General features: G+C 37.3%; 1 protein-coding gene across 1 annotated transcript; it reads left to right on the plus strand.

Annotated features, from left to right (window-relative positions):
- The first annotated feature begins 73 nt into the window (after window positions 1-73).
- Window positions 74-13,964, plus strand: c20h1orf198 (chromosome 20 C1orf198 homolog). Its single transcript, XM_056480944.1, has 4 exons — window positions 74-402; window positions 2,160-2,210; window positions 4,139-4,711; window positions 8,946-13,964. Exons 1-4 carry the CDS (start codon window positions 91-93, stop codon window positions 9,000-9,002), a joined length of 993 nt encoding a protein of 330 aa, XP_056336919.1. The 5' UTR covers window positions 74-90; the 3' UTR covers window positions 9,003-13,964.
- The last annotated feature ends 320 nt before the right edge of the window (window positions 13,965-14,284 follow it).

Consider the following 14,284-nt stretch of genomic DNA (forward strand, 5'->3'; position numbering starts at 1 on the left):
CGTTTTAATCGAACAAAAGAGTTATTTTGGGTGAGTACAAAATAAAAGTTTTTTGTGTACGTCAGCGCTTGTTGTCCAGCTGTTAAGGAAATGGCGGCCGCAGCGATGGCAGGGGCTGCCGGTCCTCCGCATCTGACGGAGGCTAAAAAGCTGGAGTATTTCTCCTCCATAAACTCGATGGCTCGTAAGATTATGCAGGAGAGGGAGAAGATAAAGGAGACGTACGGCTCGGCTTGGAGTCAAATGAGTCCGGTCGAGCAGGACGCGGCGATTGACAACGGGATGATGGATCCGCGGATCCGGGCTCGGTACGCCATGCACCGGGTGGACCGAGACGAGGTGATCTGCTACCCGAAACTGCTCATCCAGACCGGACAGAAGATCGTACACTTCGGAGAAGAGGTGCTTATGTTTTGTATTGTCATAAGTATTGTAGGAGACTCTACGTTACACTTAAAAATTATGTTTGTTGTTTGTGTTTATGTGAACTAAGTTATTTAAAATGAGGTAAAACAACATAATTCTTGAGATATTTGGAGGGACAAATTGATTGTTTATCTTCAATCCACTTAAATTTGTAAATACTAATAAGTGAACTTAATTTCTTTATGTTCCCCCTACACAAATCTATTGTGTGGAACCCAGCATTTTTTTACTGTGTATGATTCAGTATCTTTAGTAAACTGCATTTTGAAAAATTAAAAGTAAATATTTTAAACAGTGTGAAATATTAATGCACAATTTACTTGATGTTTATTCATAATTCATGACGTTAGTTTATTTATTTTGTCTTTTGTATGCTCGCAAGAGCCTGAATTACATGGGTCTATGAATTATGTAGTTATTTATTGTGTTCAGTGTGAACTTAATTTGATTACTTAAAGGGTTAGTTCTCCAAAAAATTTAAATGTACTCACTATTTACTCGACTTCAAGTGGTTCCAAACCTTTGAGGTTTTTTTTCTTCTGTTGGACCCAAAAGAAGATAATTCGAAGAAAGCTGGAACCATTTACTTGCGCAGTAGGAAAAACAAATTCTATATAAGTTAATGGTTACACGTTATTACCTTTCTTTAAAATGTCCTTTTTTATGTTGAACTAAAGAAAGAAATTCATAAAGGTTTGAAACAAGGAGTAAGTATTTGACAGAATTTTAATTTGAGTGAAGTACTATCCCTTTAAGTTGTATATGAAATACTTATAAATTAAGCTTAACGTCTTATAATTGTATACTGTTTACTAATCAAATATCTGTATACTTAAACTCTCAAGTTTGTCTTTAACGTATATGTGTAAAATTTTTGGCCATTAAGTTTGTAAAACATCTATACATTAAACCATTTACCTAACAAACATATGCCCTAATATACATAAATAAAATGAGTCTGAGACATAATTTCTAGCTCGTATAAATATTCCTAAACGCAGCTAAACATTAATAAATAAATGGTTTAAAAAAAATAGAATACAAGCATCAACTAATGTCACAAGAAGGCTTTGGTGAAATAAAGTATTAAAAATAAAATATCACTAAATTAATTTTTTCCAAATAAGCCTGCACCATTCATCGGCTGTTTATTAAGCAAACCTGACATGCATATAAGCCATGTTTAAGATTTAGTTTTTTAACTTTACATTTAGATTTAGTTAAAATGTCACATTTTAAAAATTTAATTGTTTACTTAAGAGCCTTTTTAATGCTTACCTTACAGATCTCCTTTCATTCAAATATATACTAGTTCTGTACCAAATATCAATAGATTAAACAGTTTAGTAAATACATAAATGTAAATAAATTATTACATCAATCAATGATTTATTAAATGTCACATGGTCTTTAAATTATTCATCTAATTTACTTATTCAATTAAACATGTTTCTAAAATAATATATAAGAAATATATGTAAGTGACAGATAAACAGGTTTCTGTAATTGTTTACTAATAAATCGTCACCTATTTAATCTAAATTACTATAATTATATTTAATAATTAATAAAAAATAATTACAATGATAAATTATTGATTAGAATTTTTGATAAGCTTACATATTCATTTAATAATTATGTGAGTATTTGCTTCCCCGTTCAGAGCAGAATTAGAAATTACATGACTGATGTCATCTTATGTTAACATCTCTGTCGTCTCTGTTTTTTTTAAGGATTTAACTTGGCAAGATGAGCACTCAGCACCCTTCTCTTGGGAGACTAAAGTAAGTAGGCCACCTCTGTTAAAAATACACCACCAATTCAGCAGCAAAATGCAAAACAAATGTGATTCAGCCTATGTATGGGCGGTATACTCTACCTGACAAAAGTCCCATTCAAGTTTTAGGAACATCAAATAATAACTTGACTTCTAGTTGATCATTTGGTATCAGAAGTGGCTTATATGAAAGGCAAAGGCCTCTAGATTACGTTTATTTTACCAAAATAAAATGTGATCATGCCTTGATTTGTAATTATTTAATTAGGACAGTATGGTCCGACTTTGCTTAGACAAAAGTCTTGTCACTTAACAGAAATAATGTACTGTATAGAATATAAAGTCATGGTGCAGTGGAAAAATAATTAATATTATGTATGACTTCCATAAGCTTAGAAGATCCATACATCTCTGCAATGACTCAAATAACTTATTAATAAAGTCATCTGGAATGGCAAAGAAAGCGTTCTTGCAGGACTCCCAGAGTTCATCAAGATTCTTTGGATCCATCTTCAATGCCTCCTCCTTCATCTAACCCCAGACATGCTTAATAATGTTCATGTCTGGTGACTGGGCTGGCCAATCCTGGAGCACCTTGACCTTCTTTGCTTTCAGGAACTTTGATGTGGAGGCTGAAGTATGAGAAGGAGTGCTATCCTGGTGAAGAATTTGCCCTCTCCTGTGGCTTGTAATGTAATGGGCGGCATAAATGTCTTGGCTTTTAATGTTGCCATCCACTCTGCAGATCTCTCGTACGCCCCATATTGAATGTAACCCCAAACCATGATTTGTCCTTCATCAAACTTGACTGATTTCTTGAGAATGTTGGGTCCACGCGGGTTCTAATAGGTCTTCTGCAGTATTTGTGATCATTGGGATACGGTTCACCAGATTCATTAGAAAATTTATCTTCTGTCGCTTTTCCAAATGATCAACTAGAAATCAAGTTATTATTTGTTGCTCATACAACTGGAATCGACCACAAAACTTTTGTCAGGTAGTGTAGACTTATTAAATTATATCAATATTTTTTGGGTATTTTTTTGCGATTAACCATGTTATAGTATACACTCAGAGACACAAAAAGCCTTGTACATTAAGAGAAAGGTATTTTCTTTTTCTTTTCAAAAAGTACACAAGCAGATGTGCAGAAGCAGATTGGAAATAACCTTAGCAGGACAGGACAATAGTGTTGTGATTACATATTCTAATGCGATATTTATTCATACTTGACACTAGAGGGTGCCCACACATGTAGACGCCATATAATGATTTCTGAAGAAAAGAGCGTAAAAAGGATAAAAATGTTAGAAATTGATAAAACATGAACACCATAAACTTACATTTGTGTCATCATATAAATTATTTTTCTTCAAGCCCTCTTGGGAATTTTTAAGCATAAAGTATGTATTTATAATGCAATGCTAATTAGCCTAGCCTTTATCACTGTATTGAATACTATAAAATATGATTTCATCCGCATTCTGTGATATGAAACACTAGGTCACAAAATGAGACTAGAGTATAAAAGACGCTGCTGTTGTTATTATTGAGTTAAGTGTTAATGACACTTAACTGATATTATGAAGTGAATTTAAAGAAAAGTACATCAGTAAATCAAATGTTTGAAAAAAGGGTCATAAACGCAAAACTGTATTGCACACATGCTACTGTTATAACAAATCATTGCACGAGCCGATTGTAGGTTTAGGGCTGCACGATATTGAAAAAATCTGATATTGCGATATTTTATTTTTCTGCTTTATGAATACAGATTCATGAAATAGTTTTAATTACAATGTTTGACAAAATTGAATAATCTCAAATATCACAATGCAAAAAATGCTTTTCTTTCTTTTGTTTCGTCCAAATAATTTTCTTTCTCTTGTTTCGAAAATACGCCTGTCCCTAATCAAGCGTTTCAATTCCTAACAGAGTCAGATGGAATTCAGTATCTCCAATATGACTGAACCATTCATTCCCCCCTCGGTGACTGAACCCAAACCCAAAACATCTCAAACCACCAAGCTGCCCAGCAACGACGAGTCCTCCTTCTGGAAGATCAGTGCCGAACGCTCAAGACTCGAGGGCGAGAAAGCCGAATTTCCCTCTCTGACGCCCAGTCAGATCAAGTCTTTAGAGAAAGGAGAGAAGCCGTTGCCTTCGTACCTGAGGTCAGAGTCTGGGTCGAGGGATACGGAGGAAGCTCCTGTTTCAAGGCCAGTCAAACAGAGAGGCCCCAAACCTCCAGCACCACCTCCGCCGCCCCCCGTTCCCATCAGCGTGACCCCTGTGGCCATCAGTGTGACCCCAACTCCTCCAGCTCCAGTGTCTTCGTTGGAGGAAGGCTGGGAAAGAGCCCAAAGCACGCTTCCTTCAGTAAGCAGCACCACGGATGAGGTGTTCAGTCCTGGTCTGGTCACGAGGTCTTCCTCTCAATCCAACAGCACAGTTAAAGATGGGGAAAAGGCAGAAGCCTCACCCGCCTCCAGTCCAACCTTCTCACAGGTATTCCATGTTCACTATATATTGTTTGTATATATTGTTATAAAAGCCCCTTTCACACAGTGATACTGGTAAATATCCAGAAAATTACCAGAAAAACTTGGTAAATTCAAAAAAGCACTGTTCACACAGGCAAGGACGTTCCGGAATTTGTTCGGAAAAGACCATTCACACATCCGTTCTAAAATACCGGTGAATTCTGACATAATTAACCAGAAATGACCCCTAAATGATCATTTCAGCGTAGGCTGGTTTGCGCTTCTGCCTTTGGTTGTCTTTGGGATAAGCTGCATGAATGCTTACCCTACTGAAAAAACTGCTTAAACCAGCCTTGACTGGTTTTAGCTGGTTGACCAGCCTGGTTTTAGAGGGGTTTTGGCCACTTCCAGGCTGGTTTCCAGCCTGGTCTTAGCTGGTCAGGCTGGAAAATGACCAGCTAAAACCAGCTTGACTAGCCTGGTTTAAGCTGGACATAGCTGGTTTTGGCTGGGCTCCCAGCCTGGCTAGTCTGGTCAAGCTGGTTTTAGATGGTCATTTTCCAGCCTGACCAGCTAAGACCAGGCTGGAAACCAGCCTGGAAGTGGCCAAAACCCCTCTAAAACCAGCCAACCAGCCTAGGCTGGTTTAAGCTGTTTTTTTCAGTAGGGTTAGCATTCATGCAGCTTATCCCAAAGACAGAAGCACAAACCGCAGTCATGTTTACACATTTAATTACATACATATGGAGGAACACTTTCGCATAAGTAATATGTGTGTGCTGGCGCTCACCGGCTGCTTCACATGCACACGCGACAAGCAACTAAAGCAGAGCTTAAAGGTAAACAAACAGCGGTTTATCATAAGCATTTTATAAATGATTTTTTACACAGTTGGCATTAAGAAGGAACATAGAAATGTTATCTGACTAACATCTTGCAGCTAAATGTGCCTGGAAAAATATTTAAAGGCTTTTATTTTCATAAATAACGTGGATGTGAATGTGTTTAAATGTTCTGATTGGCTGGAGTAGACGTCTCACGTCAGCGTGTTTAGGGCTGTGCGATTAATCGAAATCGAATCGCAATCACTATTTGAAACGTTGCGATTAGCTAATTGCAAGAGGTTGCGATATGACATGTATTTAACTTCCCCCGCCCAGAACAAATGCGTGCATGGCGTCTGTGTAGGACAGTCTTACTAGCCAATTTAGTGCGCACACTTTCGTTCTGCCCAATCAGAATTGCGCAACCGAACTACGCAGAATGCCCAGACAATAAAACATAAACAGAAAAGCGAAGACGAGTGGGATGATGGCGTCTGCTGCTTCAGAAACATTAATAGACGAATTAATATCAAAGAAAAACAGGACATCAGTAATATGGGAATATTTTGGTTTTAAAGTCACACAAAATGAAAGTTTAATGTTTCGATAACTTCATGTGTATTTCACGTGCATTCACGGCTCGCGATGCAGAAATGTGCGCCGTCTGTAGTGACTGTACTATAAAGATAAAATTTCTCATTTCATTTTCATAGGACAGTTATATATAGATGCATTAGATGCAGAATTTGAAAGCAGTTTAACGATTTAAATGCTTCTTATTGATATTACTTTATTCACTGCGACTATACGCATAGCTTTACGGAAAGCTTATGACCTACTAACTACTGTTTGCTTTAAGAGCATGTTCAAATTTTTGTTACAAACTAGCTAGTAGTTACAAAACTCCTAGTGTGGGCTTTACCTTCCAGTTTAAGTAAGGCCTTACAAACAGCTGGTGCAACCCTACCCAGGAGATAACGAATGCCATAACACACTACCTCGCTAAAGACACGGTGCCTTTTAATGCAGTGACCAAAGAGGGATTTAAAAAACTCATCTAAATGCAGGATAGGAGATACAGGAAGATACACTCCCATCCCTCATCTATTTTAGCCATTTTGGAGTACCACAGCTGTACATTTAACGTTATGATATTTTGTGTAGCATCTGTGATAATTTGGTTTTAGACATTATAAGCTACAGAAAGGCTTTTATCAGCCATATTAGTTTGCTGAGTGTTCTGTATTTTTATAACAATAATTTTTTGTATAATCTACAATAATAACAAAACTTCATACAATAATATATCTACAATAATAATTATAATCTACACTATCTCCCTAATTTGAGTTCAACATGTTTACAGAAAGGTAAGGTGATTTTATTTGTGCTTACCGTTTGCTCTAGAGAAAAATGAGTGTTTAATTTCTGAATATTTGAAAAAAAATTTGAATAAATTGGTAAGTAAATTTATATATTTTCAGTTCCTTATTTAACTAACACTCACTGCATTTTAGCTGTAAGAAGCTACGATACAGATTATTAAGCTGAAGCTTGACTACAAAATTTATTCGCAAATCAAATCGAAATCGCAATATCTGTCAAAAAAAAAAAAAAAATCGCACAGCCCTAAGCGTGTTCTAAGCATCTACACGCTCTTTCTGGCAGTTTTTCTTCTGTGATTCTCAAATTACTGGTAATGATACAACTTCTCTTTCCGGAACGAATTTACCGGAAAGGTCTGTATGTGTGAATAGGTTGATTGTATGTTGCTTTAAAACACTCCAGTGTTCCTCTATCTGTGGTTACACTCAGTTAACAGCGGTGAGTTTGGTGAACTGATGATGTTCACAGCCTGTTATTTCTGTTGAGCATGTGAGTACAATGGCAAATCAGCTGTGTTTAAAAACGTGCTCAAATGTTAGTGGGAAATGGATGTTTTTTTTAAATTTCAGTACTGATTTCTATCAAATTTCTGTATCGTGACAACACTAGAGTACACACACATCTGCATTTCAAATTTCTACAGGAAATCGTAGACCATTCGATTAACTTTAGAGTACTCATTTCAACACACTATGATTTGGGACATGCTAGTTCAATTTTTTGAATGCCACTTAGGACGAATAGTATGCGAATTAAGATGCAGCAAGAGAGTTGGACATGGGTAGATCGACCAGAAGTAGGACTGCTCACTTGAATTTTCTGGGTGAATGGTTCTTTTTTGTAAAGCCTGCCAAAGTAAAAGTTTAAATTCACTTTGTTAGATTGATGTTGGCACTGATAGCCTTGTGGGCAGTCATTTAGCGCCATTGTGATTTGGGCATCCAGAGTTCGTCCTTTACCAATTCTATCCCCTACTCTCTCCAACTTCACTTTCTGCATGCATACTGTCCTATCAGAATTAGTGCAGAAACATCAAATAAATCTTTGAACTTTAAGCTGAGGGTGGATCTCAGTCAGCTGCCTTGTTCACTAGTCAGGGCACTGATCAGGGATTCAGCCATTTTAAGTGCTGTGGCAATGACAAAGTTCTTTCAGTACAAATGTTCGCTTTCTGTAAAGTCCCTTTTACTTTGAATCCACACAATCGATGCTCTCTATGCCATCTTAAAAGACAGTTTATAGTAGTTATTATTTAAAGTGGATCAACAAAGTTTTTCCAAATTGCCAATTATGAGTGTTTGGACAACTTTGTTTTAGGACAACTTTATTGAAAGATGTGGATCCACTTCAATAGTTGACTACGATATACTTCTGCATGCACAAACACAGGCTTGTACAGAAAATTCCCAAACGCATCATCTTGTAATTTGTTTTGGAGTGACAACTAAAAAATATGACTTTTTTCCCCCCCCTCATTATCTCATAATAACAACAGTAATAGCACCAAAATCATTAACATTAAACGTCTGTTGTGTGGTAATTTGTTTGCCAAAAAATAAAGAATGAATAATTTAAAGGTTTTATTGATTCGTTTGATTCATACCTCAGTTGTGTAATAAATCATAAAACAAAGGTTGAGAATGGCATTCTTTTTGTTAACCTTTTAATGAAGTAGTTGTTGATCATTTTATATATTAACCTGATCTGTCAACCTTTGTGATTATTAAAATTAAATATTAAGACAATAAAAATGAAATCTCAAACTTTAAAAATGTGGCTGGACCAAATAAAAAGGAATTTAAGAATAAATGAAACCAATTGTTTGGCAGAATCTTTTAAAATGGCTTCTTAGTCAAATATAAACCAATAGTTTAACAGCTCATTAATATTTCATGATATATAATTTATTCATCATATTTCTTTTTTTCAAAAGCAAATAAAGCCAACAAGAACCTGCTGTCTAACTGCATCTTTTCTTTGACATTTTCTCCCACTAACATTTTAACCATTAACAACACATAAAATATATTATTTCCTTTTTTCCCTCAGTTCAACACAAGCAGCTCTATCCTGAAGACTGGATTTGACTTCTTGGACAACTGGTAACTCGAAAAACCTTGCAGAAGCTATTCCAGATCCTTGGACCTACATGCGCGACAAACTCAACGCTACAGGACACCTCCCTTTTTTAAAAAAAAAATGCTTCAGTAGTTTATTTATAGAGCATTGATATCACTATGATTGTATTAAAATCTTCATCAATCTGAACTCATCTCACTGGTTAGATGATACTGAACGCATGAGCTATGATGCAATGATCCGAGCATACGTCTATCCTTGTTTCTTATGCTGTTTTCACACAAGGTACAATTCTTTAAATCAGAGGCCATTGCTGTTAATACCATGTTGGTCTGCTCTCCAACTTTTACGTTGTTTAGATCTACACTACATTCCTTGATCATCAACATTAGAAACACAAATAGTTTATCATTGTAGCAAGTCTTGAAGTTGCAAAACATTGTTTTGATTTTGTTTGGTGTTCGGCACAATACACTTAATCAATACCAGCCCACTTCTGCATCGCATTGACAAAGACCACAGACTTGAACTGTGGTCCACATTTCACCAAACCACAAACTAAAATCACTTTTGGATCTCCAGTTTAACTCTTTTATGCATAGTTGCAGAACTTTGGAAGACTCATTAGCCAAACAATTTGAATGCTACATTGCTTTCACTGCCATATGTTTCTATCTATATTTATCTAGACCTCGATACTTGTGTTAAGATGCTTCACTGTACATTTATTAAAATAAGGACCTGAATAAGGCAACGTAGCGCTGGCATGGTTTTGAGACGATCGCACCTTGCTTGTTTTGTAGACTTTTTATATATGCGTGTCATTGTATGCTTTGAAGTGAAATATTTACTTTTCTCCTAAATGCGGTCTGTTGTCTCGTTCCTGTAGCTCGGTACACTAGGGGTGAGCTAATAATTTAAAGCAATAGGTCAAGTCCATATTCTTTGTTAGGCTCGAAACACACTCCACACGTGCAGATGCAACGTTTTAGGCCAATTTTATACTCTTTCGTATTTTCATTTATAGCTATCGCCGTACCTTAATGCAAACCCTGATGCTCACCTCTAAAAAATGTAACTACACGTTGAGATGATTCGGATCGCAAGATCTGTGATTGGTCAGCTAGGTAAATGGTGACAGATGGGCTGTGGAAGTGTCTAGCAAGTTTCGAGTCCAGCAGAAGAGCTCTGGATGGATACTTTTGTGCTTATTTTATGATCAAAGTTGTTGAATGTCTCTTTTTACCCTGAATGAGTTTAACTTTGAGGTACGTCTACAGCAGGATCGCATGATTTCCATTATACATCCATACACCGGCTAAGAAACTATGCACTGTGGATCCTACAAACCCTACTGCCTACAAGTGTTTTGAAAGTGTTATTGCTGAGCAGCACAGACAGAATGCAGAAGTACAAACTGTCAAAACTACATCATGGGATCACTTGTTCAGGCTTTGTTATTGCAATGTGTTAATTGTAGTACACAGGTCTCAAACTCAATTCCTGGAGTGCTGCAGCTCTGCAGAGTTTTACTCCAACCCTAATCAAACACTGCTGATCCAACTAATTAAGGTGTTAAAGACTACTAGAGAATATTAAGCAGGTGTGAGTTGCAGGTGGGGCTACACGGGTAGCACATTCGCCTCACAGCAAGATGGTTGCTGGTTAGAGCCTCGGCTGGGTTAGTTGGTGCTTCTGTGTGGAGTTTGCATGTTCTCCCCGTGTTGGTGTGGGTTTTCTTCCGGGTGCTCTGGTTTCCCCCACAAGTCCAAAGACATGCGATACAGGTGAATTGGGTAGGCTAAATCGTCCATAGTGTATGTGTGTAAATGAGTGTGAATGGATGTTTCCCAGTAATGAGTTGCAGCTGAAAGGGCATCCGCTGCGTGAAACAAGTGCTGGATAAGTTGGTGGTCCATTGCGCTGTGGTGACCCCAGATTAATAAAGGGACTAAGCTGAAAAGAAAATAAATAAATGAGTTGCAGGTGGTTGGAGCTAAACTATGTAGAGCTGTGGCCCTCCAGGAATTGAGTTGGAGACCATTGTTGTACATTGGTGGCATAGACTGAACAACGATGGCGGCAGCGTCTCCACTTTCTTTCACTAGAAATGTGAAACCAAAATATCCCCAAAAATGGGTGTGGACATTTTGCGCTCATGTCATTTGGAGCCAGAGTCTACTAAGCAGAAATCACGAAGTAGACATGCAGTATTTAGATACCGGCCATATTCCTACAGGCTTGTATAGTTAATTAAAAAGAATTAGCACTACCAGCTAACGGTAATCCACTTTTTCCCCCAAAAACACTAGAGTTTATGACCTATCCTGTTATTATTTAAAATTATTTTGGCTTCTTTTTTTTTTTTTTTTGGCATGCATGCATGGGCAACTAGTCTTGCGTATATTGCAGTTTTCATTTGCCAAGAACCATCCAGAGGCCATCTGATTATGGAAGGCAACCAACCACAGTTAGTTTTGTTTAGCATCAGGTATAGGGCCATGAAAATGGAAAATCAGTGTCCTTACTATAACTGACTGACATGTCTCAATTAGTTGATTATAAGCAATGTTGTAGTTTTAAACATTACTTTTTTCTTTCATATGAGGGGTTTGTCGTCATGGCGCCTTTATTTTCAGACAGACATTTAAAATAAGATATAGGTCTCCTGGAAATCTTGCAAAATTCACCATTTTGATGATGATGACTCTGAAACATTGAAAGTTTTTCCAATTTTGAGTGCCCTATATGCATCTAACCAATGCCCAGACTATTCTTCATTTTTTACGTGCACGCCACCGTAGCCACAAACACAATGCCTTTCAGCGTATACTTTATTTCACATGATCTTGCAATATTCTTGTGGCAAAAAGAGGTGTGTGCATAATCACTTGCCAACATGAAGCTCTTTGTGTATTTTAGGCTCAAGTTTCATTCTAATCTCTTTCCACAATATCTTCTCTATGCAAGTTGTATGCTGTAGCTTGCATGCGTTTCAGTCTGTTCCACTTAGGGGTCGTTCACATATTGCCCCTAAAAGTTTTATTCATCTGTTTTAAAATCACTCAGAGCTTGTGGTGATGTAGCATCTGTCTTTGCTAAGCAACTATCAACCGAACTCTCAGAGGATTCATTACTGACAAACTCTTGCTAAAGCACTGATACAAGTTTTTTTTACCTCATCATATCTATAAACTCTACAGCTATTAATGAAATCTGTATAATCTATACAAAGTGCGAAGCTGATTGGTTGGTTCTTGTCACATGGCATACTAAGAAGTTGAGATGTTTTCATCTCGCTGTGATTTAGACGCAACAAAACAAATGCGGCTCACCACATCACTCCTTACTTGTGCGCACATTTGAATGGACGAACTTTTGCATGCTATGTGAATGCCCCCTTTTGCAGTTTAGCTTTAGATACTTGTGAATCAACTCCATCTTATGGATAAACTAATTTATTTAAAAATGTAAATGTTATTAGGCCTGCATGATAACTTGAAATTAAATCGCAATCACTATTAAGCAAAGGCTGTGATTGTCATGCACATCTTGTCAGGGAAGCACGGTTCTGTGATCAGTAGTAAATCTCTGAAGGGCAAGAGGGAACTCTTGTGCAGAAATGCCAAACACACCATGAAAAAGTAACCCAGGAAATCCTGGTTGCTGAATAAACTGAAGATTTAACTGCTTTCATTGATTCAACATGAACCAAACTTATTCCTGGAGGGCCGGTATCCTGCAGAGTTTAATGCCAAGCGTAATAAAATACACTTAAACAAGCTAATCAAGGTCTTGAAACCTCCGGGCAAGTGTGTGGAGGCAAGTTGTAGCAGAGACACTGGCCCTCCAGGACTGAGATTGGTGACCCCTGACATGACTGAAAGCTGGTTTATACTTGTCTCGAGTGATCGGCGTGACCAACAGAGCCTGCCTTGCGCCTAGTCATGCATTTATACTTCTGCGTGTTGTTTGTGTTGCTTTGCAATAACATACTGCCAGCTATTGTTTTGGAAGGGTTTTTATACCTCTGTGTTGAGTTTCTTGCGGGTGTTTTGTTTTTTCTGAACGCTACCTTAATGTAGAAGTAGCTAAATCTTGCTCATTCAGATGCAGGAACAACTTTAATCATAAGGTAAACACAAAACAACAGTTTTCATCTGGAGCTTCTTCACAGGAATCCACACTTGTAAACACTTGCTCCAATGGGTTCGCACAGCTCTTGTTCGCCCACATTGGACACAAGCTGAGCAATAACAAAGCTTGTGCTGCGAGTCGTTGTGACTTGTAGTTAAATTTTTTGAGAGTTGTACGTCAGCGTCAGCCATGGCGAGTGCTATGCTACCGCACGAAGGCTGTGCCGGAGCTTACGCGTGCGCTTGACATATAAATCAGCCTTAATAAACATGACTGCAGTCTTCTAACAATAGGATTCATGTCAAACACCCGATTAAAGTGAGATAATGCTCCTCTATGAACCAGTTTTACTGAGAAAATACGCATGACAGTCACCTTCTATTAAATTCTACAACCCTACTGTTATGATTTTACATAACTACAAAAGCCTGCCCCATATAAGCTATTCTATACTAAAGACAAAATTCACATTGTGCACACTGTACACTAACCCTCACAGACACGTAAAATGTGGAGTATACTTTGGGCTTCATTGATTGATTGGTGGTAACAAACTGTTAAAGGGATGATGGAGTAACCATCTGCACCATTAAAACAAGTAGCTATTATTCAGGTCGACAGTTGAACTAGAGTTTGATGTAAGAAAATGGAACAACGTGCCAAATCGAGACACTTTTGCGTTCATTATATTGTATAATTCAGAGCTCAACAAACTAGAGTTCAGGGAAGGACTTATTTATGAAGTTTTGTTATGAGTTGTTTTTTAAAATATAAAATATGTGGCCTGGTGCCAGTGTTTATGCATTCATATATCTGTAATGCAAGATAAGTACAATAAAAGACGCACACTAACCAATGCTGTTGGTCTCATTCATCATCACATAACTGGTAATGGTCACTGCAGAGGTGATTAAAAACAGACATGCGGAAAAAAGATGGAGCTCTACTCATAAATCCCTTGACAAATAATTAAAGAGGTCGCTGCCTGCTGTGTTATTTATTTTAATAATATATGACTGCTGGATGTACCTTGTAGTAATTGGTCCCATATGTGGGATTTTCAAAATGCTACTAATACGATCTATTTAAAGAGTTTTATTTTGGGGGATTGACATTAATGCTTCAAGTTTTGGGGAAAAACAGGTCTTGTTAGTGTCTTATTGGAAAGTGTC

Source organism: Danio aesculapii, chromosome 20, assembly GCF_903798145.1.
Source record: "Danio aesculapii chromosome 20, fDanAes4.1, whole genome shotgun sequence".
NCBI classification, from domain to species: Eukaryota; Metazoa; Chordata; class Actinopteri; order Cypriniformes; family Danionidae; genus Danio; species Danio aesculapii.

What these genes read in the sequence shown, in the direction of transcription:
- c20h1orf198 (XM_056480944.1), top strand. Translation starts at nt 91, where the DNA reads ATGGCGGCCGCAGCGATGGCAGGGGCTGCCGGTCCTCCGCATCTGACG. An exon ending in TCGTACACTTCGGAGAAGAG is followed by an intron (nt 403 to 2,159) that starts GTGCTTATGTTT and finishes GTTTTTTTTAAG; the next exon opens with GATTTAACTTGGCAAGATGA. An exon ending in CCAGTCCAACCTTCTCACAG is followed by an intron (nt 4,712 to 8,945) that starts GTATTCCATGTT and finishes TTTTTCCCTCAG; the next exon opens with TTCAACACAAGCAGCTCTAT.